The sequence below is a fragment of the Maniola jurtina genome, chromosome 4 (assembly GCF_905333055.1).
Source record: "Maniola jurtina chromosome 4, ilManJurt1.1, whole genome shotgun sequence".
Lineage (NCBI taxonomy): Eukaryota > Metazoa > Arthropoda > Insecta > Lepidoptera > Nymphalidae > Maniola > Maniola jurtina.
In genome coordinates this window covers 8715279-8732830 of record NC_060032.1, presented here as the reverse complement: position 1 = coordinate 8732830, position 17552 = coordinate 8715279, and the positions used below count along the sequence as shown (strand labels likewise).

Here is a 17552-nt window from a genome sequence, read left to right as displayed (position 1 = left end):
TTAGGTATTTAGAGTTATTAAATTATAAAGTTTAATTTTCAGCAATGTCAGATTTAATATATCTCATGAACACTCTGGTTGATAAAGATGGCAAGATCCTCATAACAGATATCTACAAATCTGTTGCTCCATTGTTAGAGACTGAAAAACAGCTTTACAATACAATTGATTTCGACCCTGAGGCGTACAGGTACGTTGTTATTCACCAGACTGTAAAATAGTTAAATCTAGTTTAGCACATGTATGACTGTGTGTTATTAGTATGTAAGTTCATTTCATGTTCCCTTATAACTCTCAAACAACATAATAGTTTTGATACATTAGCTTGATAGTTTGCTAGTTTTAGCACTCTGAGGCGGTCGAAATACGACGTCATGACAAAAATATGACACGGAGGACGTAGGTACGACGAAAAAAATACGCAAAGAAAAAATATAAAAAACTAGGGGATGCCCGCAGCTTCGCCCGCGTGGATTTCGATTTTTTTAGATCCCATGGGAACTCTTTGATTTTCTGGGATAAAAAGTAGCCTATGTCCTTCCCCGGAATGTATTCCAAGTCTGTACCAAATTTCATTAAAATCGGTTCAGCGGTTGGGTCGTGAAAACGTAGCAGACAGACAGACAGACACACTTTCGCATTTATAATATTAGTATGGATAATATGATTTGGTAGCAAATAAGGAGTACATCTCATTGTGTAGATTCTGATTTTATGAGTTTAGTTAATAACTAAACTCATAAGTATATTAGCAGAATCTTTAGAAATTATATAACTAAATCTTTAATGGTATTTTTAAAAGTACATAATATGTATTTAGGTAAGTAGCTTTAGAACATAAAACATCTACTTATTGCATTACAAAATAAGTTACGCTATCGCTTCAGATACGTATGAAGGTATCAGAAGTGAAATTTACGATAGGTGCCTATTTCAGTATAAATTGCTAGGTAACAAACAAGATAACATTTATTTTATCGAATGATTTCTATAAATCAATTTTGAACTGATAATAAGATAAATATTATCTTAATTCCCTATACTATATTTGAATACTTATTAAATATCAGATAAATTATTAAGTACATTTTGACCGATCGACCGACCGACCGACCGACCTACCGACACACAGCTTAAATTACTGGATAGTTATTATGACGTAGACATCCGCTAAGAAAGGATTTTTGAAAATTCAACCCCTAAGGTAAAATAGAGGTACAATTTTTGACAAATACCGAAGTTGCTAAGAAACTTATCGATAGATCACAGATAGATTATAAGGATGGATTGATTTAATTATTATTTATTTCGGATGTAAAACAGTAAATTATCCTGCAAAAGAAACCTTAAGGGCTTTTAAAGCTTCTAAGTGGTTAAAGATTAAACGTTATTTCTGACTTTCAGAAAGTCCATAGACGCCTATAAGCTCCCACACAATGCTGTTAAAGAACAACTGCTAATGCACCGCTGGCGGTATCCCAGTTTATCTCTCCATGGCATTGAAGGTAAACTACGGTTGACTCAAGTTTTACTAAAAATAAATATTCAATGCAAGGCACTTATCTGACCGCCGACGTAGCGATAAACGAATTGAGCTAAAAACTAGAAACGAATTTGCGAGCAACGAGAAGCGAGTGTGTACCTGGTTGAGATAGCTACTTATAGATAGGATAGGCAATTACTCGAGACATACATTAATTGATCCCTGCACAAATTGTGCGATTAGTTTGACCGCTAAGGAACGTCGCTGAGCGAGTTTTTCTTTGATAACTCTTGTCGCTGCAACAAACTAGTGAAGTGGAAGGTTTCGCCGACAGCGTGCACAATCAGCGATCAACTGTTCAAATATCCCTTTCATTGACGTGGTACATCGAGTGTACTGTCTTGAGTGAGAAAATAGTCGGTAGCTAGTCGCTTCCTAGTCAGCGGTGGGACAAGTGCCTTGGTTTCTATTTTTTGTAAACAGCATTTTATTAAGTACTTACCTTTTTATTCTACTTACGTTGTATTCATTCATAGCTTTATTATTATTGCGACGCAATTTCATTTGAAAACAACATTATCGCTTTTGAAGATTGCCGCAACACAGGAAAAATTCGAATCAAAGAGGTCAAATTGATTGAACTCAATCTTCAAAGAAACATCTTGTTATTGTTTTTTCCTCTATATTTTCCTTAGCCACAGTGGCAAATTCACCTAGCATGAACGTTTGATAGAGAAGTTTTAATAATATATTTATTGATATAGTAAACGCCTAGACATGTAAGACTGGCGGATATAAAACGTGGAAAAGATATCAAAGATATTTGGCTCTCGCTCGTTTTCACAGGACTTTGACGTTAGTGAAGCGCCGAATATCGATAAGGCTAAGCACCAGTGATTGCAATCGGACATAATATGTGATCGGTAATACCATGCACAAGCCTAGAGCAAATCGGTTTACGTCGCGATTGCCACGAGTCTTGATGTTTACTATAAACTAAACATCTAAATATTACTTGTCTATACTCGTATTATCGATAGAGATTATCGTTATTAGATTATAATATATTTTCATCCATTAAAGGTGCTCACCATCAAGTGGGAGCGAAGACCGTTATTCCAGGAAAAGTGGTCGGTAAATTCTCCATCCGCATCGTGCCAAACCAGGAGCCCGAGGAGGTCGAAAAATTAGTGTTTGACTATGTTAACAAAAAGGTATAATTTATTCTGCTCACTTTATTAAAATATGTAATATAGCGAATCTCGAAAATTTCTACGGTTTTCTTGAATTTTGATATTATAAAACTAGAGTTAAATGGACTTAATCTTAATGGAGCTTGTTTAAAAGTTACCGAACTTAATGTCCGGTTTTCGAGAGCTACTAAAACGTACCGCCTACTAGTACATATCTTGATTAAAGTCGGGATTCGGCCAAAATTGGCCAACGCCGAAGGTTTTCTAGTAAGCGCCAAAATTGAAGAAAACTACGAATACGTGAAGGCAATGGAAAAGGCGAAGGAAGACTTCGGTCGACGCGACGGTTGTGGTGGTAGCCGAATAAGCGGCTTCGGCTTCGGCCAGAAATCGATCTTCGTTCGGTCGGACTCTATAGACCACTAGATTACAAATAGATGGAAGAATTCAGCTGGTTATTAGTGTTTGCTTGTTTTATGTGCAGTGGGCCGAGCGTGGCTCTCCCAACAAGATGAGCATCTCAGCGCAGAGCGGCCGCGCCTGGACCGAGGACCCCGACCACCCGCACTACCAGGCCGCCGCCAGGGCCACCAAGCTCATTTACCAGGTAACTAATCCGTCTCACAAAATTTGAACTTGCGCAGTAGTCGATTTTAAGGAACTATGCGATGTGCAAAGGCTTTTATAGCACTGTGTGACCTAAATCCACACTTCAATAATGCTTATCCTCAACTGAGTAGTCTTTTTTGGAAGGGCATAAGACTACTTCACGGGTAAGCGTTACTAAATCGTGGGTTTTGGTCACGCTAGATGCTCGTGATTTGAGTTAGTCCAAGTCTATTATTGCACAATACTGTGCAACTTGGCTAGAATATGCTATAGTATATGCTAAGCTAAAATGCTCACCATTGATAGCCTGACCAGTTGAAAGAGAAAATCAACAATGCATTGGCAATTCCTCGGGTGCTGTAAATGATCATGGCCAGCGGTAATCACTGGTAGAAACATGTTTTCGAGACTGGGATGTAACACTGAATACTGTGGTTTGCTGCGGGAACCTTCCGTCCTGAGTAGAATTGTTTTCATTTTGCTCTAGTATTTTTGAGCCTCATTAGATGTGGTCTTATATATTACCTTGCATTTTTATACAGACTGACCCCGACATGTCTCGTGAAGGAGGTTCTATACCCGTAACGATCACACTGCAAGAGGCCAGCGGCAAGAATGTGCTACTGCTGCCAATGGGCGCCGGCGACGATATGGCGCACTCGCAGAACGAGAAACTCAACGTGCGCAACTACATCGAGGGAGTAAGTGTTACGTGTTCCTAGACTGTTCTGTAGATGGATCAATTCCCACGACCATACTGCAAAACGCCAGTGGAAAGAACATGGTGCTATAGCCTTAATAAGTGTAAATTTAAAATTTACTACACCCCCGACAAGTGAAGATTACAGTAACTAGAAAAGAGCTGATAACTTTCAAACGGCTGAACCGATTTTCTTGAATTATAGCTAAAAACACTCTCGATCAAGCCACCTTTCAAAGAAAAAAATACTAAATTAAAATCGGTTCATTAGTTTAGGAGCTACGATGCCACAGACAGATACATAGATCGGGGGTTAAAAACATACGGGGCCGGGGAACAATTTTTAAATCTTTGTTATTGTACCGAATTCTTTCAAAACCACCTTTTAATTACACATTTTAATTTTTTTTAATTTTCATTGCACGTATTTTAATTTTTTTATTATTTATTTTTATAGCGGCAATGGAAATACATATTCTGTGAAAATTTCAACTATTTCTACATATCACGGTTAAAGATATGGCCCGCTGATAGACAGACGGACATGAAATTAAAAAAAAATCAAGTGTTATTTCTTTTACGTACGGAATCCTTTGTGTGCGAGTCAGACTATTTGATCGGTTTTTTCGCATATGTATGCAACGCAACGACTACACGTAAACATTTTTTTTAGTAATTTTTCTTTCTTTTTCAGATTAAACTTTTTGCTGCCTATTTTTATGAAGTTGGGAAACTGCCGAAATAAAATTTTGTTTATAAGATTATTACGAAAGATCGACGTTCAATAAAGTTAAAACTATTTTAATTTTAACAATAGCATTTCACATGAAATGTTGATAAGTATTTTACATATTTTGCTGTATATTATTTTACAATCATAGTTGTATATCAGGGGTTTTTACATACCACGATTAGTTACGTGACACATAACGTCTTAAAATATGTTAACATTCCTTATTAAGTACAATACAATTTATATACTTACCGTACCGTAAAAATAGATTTTTTTGAATGATTTCGATGTATAATAAATATGATACGATACGATGACTACATATAGTGCCTTATACGAACAAAGCATAATAAATTGAAGTACTTATGTTATGTAAAAAATACATTGAAATATATTTTTTTTATATTTCGATAATTGACTATGAAACGTCGCGTCAGTTTGTAATGCATAATAATTTTCATTTTCTTCGTTGTATACTTTGTATTTGATATAATTTTATTGAAATATACAAATGGTTTACTTACCTGAATGTTTTCTTTATGTCCATACTCTATAAACTTTATCACAAATATTATAAAATAAAAGATCTTATTACTTTTAGTTTTTAAAAGCTCAAAGCATATTAGTGCAAAATCTTTATAACATAACTAGCGACTCGCCCCGGCTTCGCACGGGTGTTCTATGGAAAAGTGGTTATAATGGCTAAAATATAAATGTTTGGTTTATACTATCGCGGACTTTTTTGTAGGCATTATTGAGTTCTACAACTTTTCTATAGAAGTCAACCATACATCTCTAACCATTTAGGCAGCGTTCGCGAGAATCGTTAACGTACGGCAGTTTTTTCGACGCCTTACTCCACAATTTTCACTACCACGAAAAATCCTATCTATTTTCCGAGATAAAATATAGCCTATACGGATTCGGAAGAATCCCTCTAAGTAATGGTAAAAGAAATTTTGAAATCGGTCCAGTAGTTTTTGAGCCTATTCAATACAAACATACAAAAATACAAAAATACAAAAATACAAAGGTTTCCTCTTTATAATATTAGTATAGATTTCGTCTGGAACCCCGTGAATCAATGTGTCGCAATTCGCATAATATTGTTCCACATTAGGTATGACTTGGAGATAAAGTTCAGTAATTTATTTTTGAAATTAAATAATTCGTTGCTTGTAGCTTCGCTTGACGCAGCGCCAATGTACCTAGAGTTTAGACGCTTGATTAACGCGGCGGTCTCCGTTTTCGTCGATACTAAAGTTTACTAAAATGGAAATAAGTTAGGAACGCATGGATCGAAAAATTTGAAATTAATATATAATATTTTTCATTATATGCCCTTGGATTTGGTCCGATAAAAACATGATTGGACAAACTTTCCTCGATAGAAAAAAAATCAGAAGTTTGGTCTAAAACCTTAGACTTTTGGGTTTTTCTCTTTAATGACAAAGCTCTTAAAGACGTAACTTTCACCATAGGTGTAAAACAATCAAATAAATATTTCGGTCCGATCATTTCACAGTAAGTGCTATATTTCAAATTATATTCTAAATTATTTGATTTCACGCTTTCCTCGCTTATTCTCTTCAAATCGCGTACAGAGCGAGTACAAAGAATTTTCGACCCTATTGTTGAGTGTTATGGGCCGTAATTACGTTATCTTGTCAGTCATACCCGTCGCCTCAGCGCGGTAAGACCTGTATCGGGTTTCATAAGCATTTTGTCTGGTGGAATGTCGTAAGAATGCCATAGAGTAGTAAATTAAGTACTAGGTTATAAAGTATATTTATTTAGGATTTTTCTAGATTTTAAGATAAGTTGATATTGTGCATTTATTATATTAAAAAATAATTTAAGTTTTAAAAGATTTCAGTAAATATTAGATTGCAGTGTAGTGAAACTAATATTTGGTCATTATGGACCAGGACTTATAATTTGAAAATAAAAATAAATAGACCAGGTGTGGTGGCGCTCTTTAGGGAAGGCCTATGTCTAACAGTGCACATCCACAGGTTGATAATGATGATGATGATGATGATGATGATCATGATGATTATGAAAATGACATCCGCTTTCAAGTCCGAGATGTTTCCAAGGTTATCCAAAGGCTTATAATTATTATTTTCTTCACATCCTATGCAATGACATCATTAATTAGGGTTCCGTATCTCAAAAGGAAAAAGGAACCCTTATAGGATCACTTTGTGGTCTGTCTATCTGTCTATCTCTCTATATGTCTGTCTATCTGTGGAGACCACGTATAAGTAAGTGTAATGTGGGATACCCTCCAGCACGTTGGACTGATGATATAAAGTGGCTGGCGGGAAGTGGCTGCATGAGAAAGGCTGAGGACCGGGTGTGGTGGCGCTCTTTAGGGAAGGCCTATGTCCAATAGTAGACATCCACAGGCAGATAATGATGATGATGATGATGGTCATGATGATTATGAAAATAACATCCAATTTCAAGTCTCAAATGTTTCCAAGATTATCCAAGGTGTTATAATTGATATTTTCTTTACTTGCTATGCAATGATATCATTCATTAGGGTTCCGTAGGAAAAAAGAGAACCCTTATAGGATCACTTTGTTGTCTATGTCTGTCTGTATGTCCGAATGTCAAGAAAACCTATAGGGTACTTCCTGTTGACCTAAAATCATGAAATTTGGCAAAAACCATGAATTTATGGTTTCATCACAAAAAAAATGTGTTTCAGTTTTCAAAGTAATATAACTATATCAAGTGGGGAATTATATAAAAGGGCTTTACCTGTATATTCTAAAACAGTTTATTTATTTATTTTTAAGCATAATAGTTTTTGATTTATCGTGCAAAATGTCGGAAAAAATACACTAGTACAGAACCCTTGGTGCGCGAGTCTGACTCGCACTTGGCCGGTTTGATATGTATATACGTCACTAAGTATTATAAGTCAATAATAAGTTTGACCGAAAATTGTGGTGTCGTAAATGTTTTATAGATACAAAAATAAGTATGTATCTTATTCAATATCCTTCAACTTAGACTTTATTATCTCAGCCAAAAGTTGAACATGTGCAAAGCAAAATTTCATACCTACTTTTTGTCATAAAGCTAGTCCAATTTACAAGAAATAAAAGATCCTATTGTGTTTGCCTTTGTCGATACAAAGGATCTTAATGGCTTTTGTGTTCTCACTCACTTAGACTAACACTGGAATATCGGTGTTAAAATATTTGTTGTAAAACTTACCTTATACAGTTACTTTTAAAGTATACATCAAATTGTTATTAAGATGAGAGTTACTTCGTTTTGGAATGTCAAATTAGTGTATCTATTTTTCTGACTGATTTTATTGTTTTGAATCGAAATGTAAGAAAATTAATGAAATCTAACTACTGAAATCGTTTGTTCATAGCTTTCATTAGTCCGTGAGAAATTTTGTTGTACGATAATTTGGTCAATTCCAGATCCAATGTCTCAAAATCCTGTCTTAATACGGGTCTAAGTTATAGAGAGAATCTATTGCACCTTTTCAAACTTCAAAATCACCACCAGGCTCAGACTCTGCATTGTATTAGTAAGTCGCAGTACTATTTTTGACGGTCTTCAAGCCTACCTACGGGGTAGGCTTGAAGAGGGTAGCTCAAAGCTTCTGAATTAGAGATCATAATTACTACAAATTTAAATTTTTTAAATGTAAATCAATGGCCCGAATCTAAAAATAACAAAAGAGCTATAAAATATTATAATCCATTGTTGACTTTGTCCAGTAGTTGACTTCTCGAGCGCATAATATGCTTTGTAAGGTAACCATATTGAATAAACGAAAACGAGGATTATAAACAAAACAGCTTTTTATACAAACGAAATATTTTATAATGTTATCCTGTTATGGCTGCAGGTGCATATAATACCTTTCAAGTGTTTTTGCACCCCTAAAGCTTGTAAAATATTTTTTTACTGTGAATGTTTTGATAATATAGAACAATAGGATTTTACGACCCCGATCATTAGCGAAATGTAATAAATAGTAACTTGTATGATATCGGTGCTAACTATAGTTTCATTGAATTACTCATTACTTCTAGGACTTGATTTGTACATGATGATTGTGGAAAGTGTTGTTGAGATATAAAAATAAGATATAGGATTAAATTTACCTATAAGATGTAAGTAAATATGAATGATGGTATTATTATTATCAACTAGTAACAATTTAAGAAACTTGGACTTGTCCGTACTATATATAATCTTTCATCCTTATGAAGTATCTTTTTCAAGGCCAAGTTTAATGGTCACCACATTAATGGTCAAAACTGGCAGATAGGTTTATATTGAGAACGTTAACGTGAAATAGACCTTAGCAGCCTTGTTTTATAGCTCAAGTTAATCCATTCATGTATAGCCATTCAGACAGAACCAAAAATTAAAATCGGTGTTTTTGAATTTGGGACCTTAAATTAAGGTTATTTAGGTTCATTTTAATCTGATGTTACTGTGTTTTTACGATCTAATTCTACGAAATTTGATAAAATGTTTTAAAAGGTAAGTGTAATCACTTCACTCGTCTCGAGCATATTTTAGAGCATTAGGTATCGTTATGTATTGTACGAGTTTTTACAACGTTGATAGAATGGTATTGGACCTTAACAGCCTTGTTTTAAAGCTCAATTTCGTCCATACGTCTACAGCTAGTGGTGTGAATGGAAACATTCAAACCGGTGAACCGGTTGAACGAATCCTTATCAGCTGTTTTTGCACACTACACACAATAGCATTTTATAACCCCGATAAATATCGAAATGAAATAAATAGAAACTTTGATAGATAACTAGAGGATGCCCGCGACTTCATCCGCGTGTATTTAGGTTTTTAAAGATCCCGTGGGAACTGGTTGATTTTCTGAGATAAAAAGTTGCCTTTGTCAATAACAGGGATGCAAGCTACCTCAGTACCAAATTTCACACAAATCGATTTAGCGCATGGGTTTTTAGGAATCCCGTGGGAACTCTTTGATTTTCCGGGATAAAAAGTAGCCTATGTCCGTCCATGGGATATAAGCTAATCCTGTACCAAATTTCATCAGAATCGGTTTGTTCGGCCGTGAAAAGGTAGCAGACAGACAAACAGACACATGTTCGCATTTATAATATTAGTATGGATTAGTATGGAAGTATGGATTTCGGTGCTAAGTAATTTAGGTATAACCGAACCAGAAAGTAAAATCGGTGATATCGAATTAGTGACCTTAAATCAAGGACATTTAAGTCCATTTTAATCTGAAGTAACCCCTTATACACACACATACGTAAAACACGCAGGTTGTAAAAGATACCTGATATTATGATTGTAAAGAGATGACTCTAAACTAAAACAATAGGCATCAGCTATTTCTTGTTAGGTAAGTATACAAAGCAATAAAAGTATTTAAACTATTGATTGTAAATGATATTCAAATCATTTTAATCAGTAACTAGGGAACACTGTTCACTGTTTACTATTTAATGCCAAGTGGCATCAGTGTGGATTACAAAGTATATAAAACAGCATTTTACTTGTAAAAATAATTTTATGTACATGCAATCTTAACACGTGTGAACATGAACTTAGCGAAGTCGAATGCAGTCGATTCTGATGTTATATGTAAATACTGCAAGAAAGTACGCAGATTAAAATGCAGAAGCAATGCGATACTGATTAATCTACACTGTGGCGATTCGCAACCGGTTCAGGGGCGTCTAAGAGAGATGCCGATACAATGTGTATCGCCATCTCTAGATTTGAAATTATACCTGGTATATACCGCCGCCTTAAGTTTGAAAATCACAATTGCCCCGCGGGTAGCCAAAGATCATTGGGGTCGCATTTAATCTGCAGTCACTGATAAGAGCCGACAATAGATCAATCACGCGAACATTCAGACTTTCTAAGTGAATGCCTGTGTTCTACTGACACAGGTCATGAATATCGAACGAAACAACTTTTTTCAGTGCTGATACTGTCGATTCTTTGGTATACAAGCTTGAACAAAACACTGCTATATTATAGAGTCAGTAGGTTCATATCTAAAGTTACCTATTCAATAGAGTAGGTACATAATTGCATCACACTAAGGGCCGATTTTTTAATCGTCAGATAACTTTTATCTGAGGAATAAATTCGAGGGTTTGACAGTTCTGGTACCTATAGAAAATCGGTCAATATGTACCAATGTAAATTTTTGTGTGTGTGTACTGCGTATGTGTGTGTGTGTGCGCGTGTGTAGACGTGCGTGCGTGGATGCGTTCGTGCGTACGTGTGTGGAGGGGAGCTGTGCTGTGAGAGGCTGACAATATGTTAAAATGATGACGATGATGATGATAAGTATCTAAAAACTAGTCGATTGTCGTCAACATCACCGATTGTAATATTTCGATAGATCCTAAATCGTCAAAGTTGACAGAAATAGGTTGGATGTACCTACTAACTTGCCTAATAAATATTTTAATATAAAAATCAATCACTAAGAGGAAAATAGTAAAATGTTGCTGTGGATGCAAGTTTAGAGTACCTAGGTAAATACACCTACTTACCTACTTCGCGGCCACCGGCCTACCCTTATCATTATGATAATCCTCAGTTCTATGGACGGGGATTTTTTCACAACAATTACTTAATTAATATCTAAGTACCTACCTACTTATGACTTATGACACAGAGTACTTACTTAGTTCGTAATTATTTAGTTAACTAAATATTTTTATTAATTCAGTACACTTACCTACTTCGACTAATCCTTTTTATTTGGCCGTGTTGTGTAGGTCTTATCTTATAATTATTTTATGAGCTGGTTAATAAGGATAATTGGTCAATAAGGTGCCTTTATTTTATAGCACCTACATTCTATGCGAACGGTTATTCATTGGATTTTTCCAATTACCTTGTGGCGACCGACCACTGTAGGTTGGTTAGGCCGCGTTTTGGTCGTCGCGCAACTGTTTGTTGTGTGACGACGGTAAATCGCGGCGGGCAAATTCCAAGAATGCCACCTGCATATTGCAGCTGCGAGCGCACCTGCTAAACACACCTGCGCGCAGCCGGTAAGAACCGGTATTTACTGGCTTTTGCGTAAACAAGTACGGTGGACGGGGAAAGACTATAAAAAGGCTTTCCCCAGATTCCCAGTGTTCAGTGCGTTTCATCAGTCTACTTTGACACTCGTTGCGTCCCCTTCGTGGACGACTCGCGATAATGAATAGAACGCATTCTGTTCCATGTAAATAATTAGTTAGCATTGTAAATACAACTTTAGTGTAAATTTTCTTATTGTGTATTATATAATGTGGGTAACAATAAACCAGTGTACATAACTTTGGGTGTATCATTTAACACCAGCGGAGTCATATATATATACCCCACATATTGGTGACTTCCGACGTGATTAGTCACCACATATTGGTGACCCCGACGTGATTAGTCACCACATATTGGTGACTTTCCGACAATTTTAAATCAACATTTTTAATATTTGTGTTTAAATAATTACGTAAATTATTTTTAATTTTTATTATTTTTACGTAAAATTTTAAATAATGCCGGACACACAGTGCGCGAGTGAAAACGCGACTGACTCTAAACTTTTCCGGATCGGTGTTAAAACTCCACCGTTTTGGCCTGAGAAACCAAAACTTTGGTTCGCGCAGCTTGAAGGACAATTTTCTTTAGCTAACATCACCGCGGACAATACCAAGTTTTATCACGTGATCTCAGTGCTCGAACACAAATACGCGGCCGAGGTGCAGGATGTTATTGTGAGTCCTCCCTCGGAAAATAAATACGAAGTTTTAAAAACTCAGCTCATCGAACGATTATCCGCGTCGCGCGGTGAACGGCTCAAACAGCTGTTAATGAGTGAGGAGCTGGGTGACCGCAAACCTAGTCAGTTTTTGCGGCACATACGGAGTTTGGCGGGCGCCGGATATCCCGACGAATTCCTACGCACCTTGTGGTCGAGCCGGTTGCCTAACCTGCTGCAAAGTATCATTGCAATGCAGGAAAGCTTACCGTTAGACCAGGTGGCCCTCTTGGCCGACAAGGTCCATGAGGCTTCGCCCGCGCATAATACGCAGGTCGCCGCCGCGTCTTCTTCTTTCGCGTTAACCCAAGTGAATAGGAAATTAGATGATTTAGCGGCGAGATTCGAAGCTCTGGAGGCGGTGAGTGGTCACCGCACCACCGGGCGGCACCCTTCGAGACCGCGCGGACGCGGCTGCGGCGCACACAAGTCGCGCAGCCGCTCCCGCGCCGACGGCCAGGTTCTGTGTTGGTATCACGAGAAGTTCGGCGCAAAGGCAGCTAAGTGCAAATCACCGTGCCATTTTTTAAAGTAGCGCGGCCGTCTACGTCGGCCGCGATCCCCTACCACGAGTCTGATTCTCCCCCGTACCAAGAGTGTAATTTTGTCCCCTACTACAAGTGTAAGGATGACCCCTACTACAAGTGTAATGTTGTCCCCTACCAAGAGTGTAATTCGGTCCCCTACCATAAGTGTGATTCGGTGTGCGGTCGATTGTTCGTAACCGACGCAAAGACTAAAGTGCAGTTTTTAGTTGATACGGGATCGGACTTATGCGTTTTCCCGATTAGTTATTTAGGTAAACGGCAACGTCCAAAGACGAACTTTGAACTCTTTGCTGCCAATAACACCGTCATAGCTACTTATGGTTGGCTAAGCGTTACCTTAGATTTAGGTCTGCGCCGCTCTTTTAACTGGCGTTTTATAATTGCCGATGTCAGCAAACCTATTATTGGCGTTGATTTTTTATGTTTTTATAATTTACTTGTTGATGTTCGAGGCGCTCGTTTAGTTGATAAGACTACGTCGCTTACATCAGCTGCCCTGGTTGCATCCGCGTGCGCTTACCCTAAGGTCAAAGTCACGGTTACTGGTGATTCTAAATACCACCAATTGCTGATGGAGTTCCCTGACATTGTGAGGCCGACCGGATCTCCTCTAGAGCGGGAATGTAAACATCAAACGCAACATTTTATAAAAACTACACCTGGGCCGCCCGCCTGCTCTCGACCGAGGCGGTTGGCGCCGGATCGGTTAAAAATAGCGAAGCAGGAGTTTGAAGATATGGTTCGCACGGGTGTCGCGCGCCGATCTGAGAGTCCTTGGTCATCGCCTTTACATTTGGTGCCTAAAAAGGACACGGGTTGGAGACCTTGCGGTGACTACCGGGCGCTTAACGCTCGTACCGTACCGGATAGATACCCGGTACGGCATATCGCCGATTTCTCTCATAATCTTCACGGTTGTAAAATTTTTAGTAAACTAGACCTAGTGCGTGCTTATAATCAGATTCCTGTAGCGCCTGATGATGTACAAAAGACGGCAATCACGACACCTTTCGGACTTTTCGAATTTCCATACATGAGCTTCGGTTTGCGCAACGCTGCCCAAACGTTTCAGCGTTTTATGGACGAAGTCCTAAGGGATCTTGATTTCTGTTTTCCATTTATCGACGACGTACTCATCGCTTCGGTCGATGAGGCACAGCATGTCGAGCACCTACGCATAATCTTTCAGCGTTTCAACGAACATGGCATTTTGCTTAATGCTAGCAAATGCGTGTTCGGCGTTCAGGAAATAGAGTTCCTAGGCTACCTGGTTTCTCCTGACGGAACTAAACCTATCGGAGATAGAATCCAGGCCATACGAAATTTTTCGCGGCCAAAGACTATTCGGGACCTTAGGCGTTTCCTAGGTGCGTTAAATTTTTATAGACGTTTTATTACTGGTGCTGCTAAGTTACAGGTTCCTCTTCACGGTCTGCTTAGTGGCCCAGCAGTTAAAAGTAGTACCGAAATTAACTGGACTCCCGCTTTAGAAGAAGCTTTTAACAAGTGCAAAGAGAGTATTACTGATGCTGCCCTTCTGGCTCATCCAGATTCATCTGCCCCTCTTACTATCGTTACGGATGCGTCTGATTCCGCTATCGGATCGGTTCTCCAGCAACAAGTTCAAGGGCATTGGCAGCCGCTCGGTTTCTTCTCGCGGAAATTAACGCCAGCTCAGAGTAAGTACAGCGCGTACGATCGTGAGCTGTTGGCGATTTACGAGTCGGTTAAATACTTTCGTTATATGGTCGAATTAAAACCTTTTTACATACTTACCGATCATAAACCGATAGTCTCTGCATTTAGAAAACCCTTGGATTCGTGTTCTCCGCGGCAATTTCGATATCTTGATTTCATATCGCAGTTTTCTACGGATGTTCGGTATATCGCCGGAGAAGACAACGTAGTTGCGGACGCGCTATCAAGGACGGAGGCTATTACACCGGTAGATGGACTATTAAACGCGTTAGCTAATTCACAGGCTACAGATTCCGAATTAAGGGAATTATTACGAAACGGTTCGTCTCTAAAATTAGAAAAAGTACATTACGGATCTGTAAAATTATTTTGTGACGTTTCTGGTACTAAGCAACGCCCTTATATAACACCAGAGTTTAGAAAGATAGTTTTTGATAACCTTCATAGGTTAAGCCACCCTAGCGCCAGGACCACTATTAAATTGGTGACTGAGCGATACGTGTGGCCAGGTATTAGGAAAGATTGCCGCAACTGGGCACGCTCCTGTATCGCCTGTCAAAAATCTAAAGTTTCGCGTCACGTACATGCCCCGGTTAGCGATTTCAAACTTCCGTCTAGCCGTTTTTCTCACGTCCACATAGACTTAGTAGGTCCTCTCCCTGTTTCTGACGGGTACAGGTACTGTTTCACCGCGGTCGATAGATTCACGCGATGGCCTGAAGCAGTACCACTTCATGATATAACAGCGGAGAGTGTTGCTAAAGCTTTTATTTCCTCATGGATATCCCGTTACGGTTGTCCACTAAAGGTGACAACGGATAGGGGAAAGCAGTTTGAGTCGCACCTCTTCAGCAAATTGTCAGCAATGATCGGTTCTCAACATCTTAAAACGACTGCGTACCATCCGGCTGCCAATGGTCTTGTGGAACGTTTCCATCGACAATTTAAAGCAGCATTAATGTGTCACGCGAATGATAGTTGGACCGAACAACTTCCACTCGTTCTATTAGGAATTCGCAGTGCATGGAAGGACGATCTTTCAGCGTCCAGTGCCGAGCTTGTTTATGGAGAGCCACTCAGGCTACCCGGCGATCTATTCGAGCCATCTGCTGACAAACAGACTGACTACACCGATTTTCTTGACAGGTTCCGTCTTCATATGAAGAAGTTACAACCTACTCCCATTGCTCGCCATGGTTCGAGCAAAGTATTCGTTTTTGAAGACTTGTCAACGGTTTCGCATGTCTTTTTACGACAGGATTTTGTCAGAAGATCGTTGCAACCTCCATACGCCGGCCCATTTAGGGTGGTGGAACGGAATGATAAGTTTTTTAAGATCGACGTAGCAGGCAAAATAGTTACCGTTTCGATAGACAGGTTGAAGCCAGCCTATATCCTAACGGATAAACCAGGTAGCGTTACTCCAACAGCTGCTGTTCTACCTGCGAGGGATTCTATCGCGGTCCCTCCTTCAGAGCGACCACCTGCAGGTCAAACTACCTCTCGCTCTGGTCGCCGAGTTAGGTTCCCGGATTTTTATCGACCCTAAAGGTCTCCGGGGGGGCTGATGTGGCGACCGACCACTGTAGGTTGGTTAGGCCGCGTTTTGGTCGTCGCGCAACTGTTTGTTGTGTGACGACGGTAAATCGCGGCGGGCAAATTCCAAGAATGCCACCTGCATATTGCAGCTGCGAGCGCACCTGCTAAACACACCTGCGCGCAGCCGGTAAGAACCGGTATTTACTGGCTTTTGCGTAAACAAGTACGGTGGACGGGGAAAGACTATAAAAAGGCTTTCCCCAGATTCCCAGTGTTCAGTGCGTTTCATCAGTCTACTTTGACACTCGTTGCGTCCCTTTCGTGGACGACTCGCGATAATGAATAGAACGCATTCTGTTCCATGTAAATAATTAGTTAGCATTGTAAATACAACTTTAGTGTAAATTTTCTTATTGTGTATTATATAATGTGGGTAACAATAAACCAGTGTACATAACTTTGGGTGTATCATTTAACACCAGCGGAGTCATATATATATACCCCACATATTGGTGACTTCCGACGTGATTAGTCACCACAACCTAATTAATTATTTATAATGCACCCATGATTTTAATTAGGCACCACCGTTACTAATAATCATGTAGGTATATCGGTATCGATGGGTTGGGTAGGTACCTGCTATTGTACCTATAGGTATATTGTATCTAGGTAGGCCGTAGGCATTCGTACGCATCTTATGTTTCTGTAACATGAAATGATTGGTTTAACTTTAAAACATCCTTGCTCATGGCCACGACTTCGTCCGCGTGGACTACACTAAACCGCTATTTCACCCCCTTGGGCGTTGCATTTTCAAAGATGCTTTCTTAGCAGATGTCTCCATGATTATAGCTATCTGCATGCAATTCAGCCCCATTCGTCCAGTAGTTTGATCTTTGATTGCCTAATATTTGACATACCGGCGATTCAGGATCAAACCGAGAGTTTTCTCACTATTTATAGTTCACTCTGCCATTTCCAGCGACTTGTTCCGCATGGATATCGCGATTTTAAAAATCCTGTGGGAACTCTTTGTCCTCGAAATATAAACTAACTCTGTACCTATTACCAAATTTTGTCAAAATCGGTTAAATGGATAAGCCGTGAAAAGCTTTTACCAATACTATTATTATAAATGCGAAAGTGTGTTTGTTTATTGGTTTGTCCTTCAATCACGTTGCAAAAGAGCAACGGATTGGCGTGATTTGTTGCTTCGTTATAGTTAAA

The 17552-nt window shown here is 38.8% G+C and overlaps 1 protein-coding gene across 3 annotated transcripts in view; it reads left to right on the top strand.

Moving 5' to 3' along the window:
• Window positions 1-17552, top strand: part of LOC123864470 (cytosolic non-specific dipeptidase) — a 31448-nt gene that overhangs the window by 2897 nt on the left and 10999 nt on the right. Inside the window, exons 4-9 of one of the 3 annotated variants that reach the window (XR_006795790.1) lie at window positions 43-190; window positions 1405-1505; window positions 2567-2697; window positions 3161-3283; window positions 3828-3986; window positions 4680-4815. Coding sequence is in view for 1 of the 3 variants with exons in the window: in XM_045904935.1 (XP_045760891.1) it covers window positions 43-190; window positions 1405-1505; window positions 2567-2697; window positions 3161-3283; window positions 3828-3986; window positions 4680-4730 (713 nt within the window). In the remaining 2 variants the exon portion in view is untranslated. Of the gene's footprint in view, window positions 1-42; window positions 191-1404; window positions 1506-2566; window positions 2698-3160; window positions 3284-3827; window positions 4084-4302; window positions 4392-4679; window positions 5242-17552 lie in introns of those variants that run through there. The other 2 variants (XR_006795791.1, XM_045904935.1) reach the window with 2 other exon arrangements.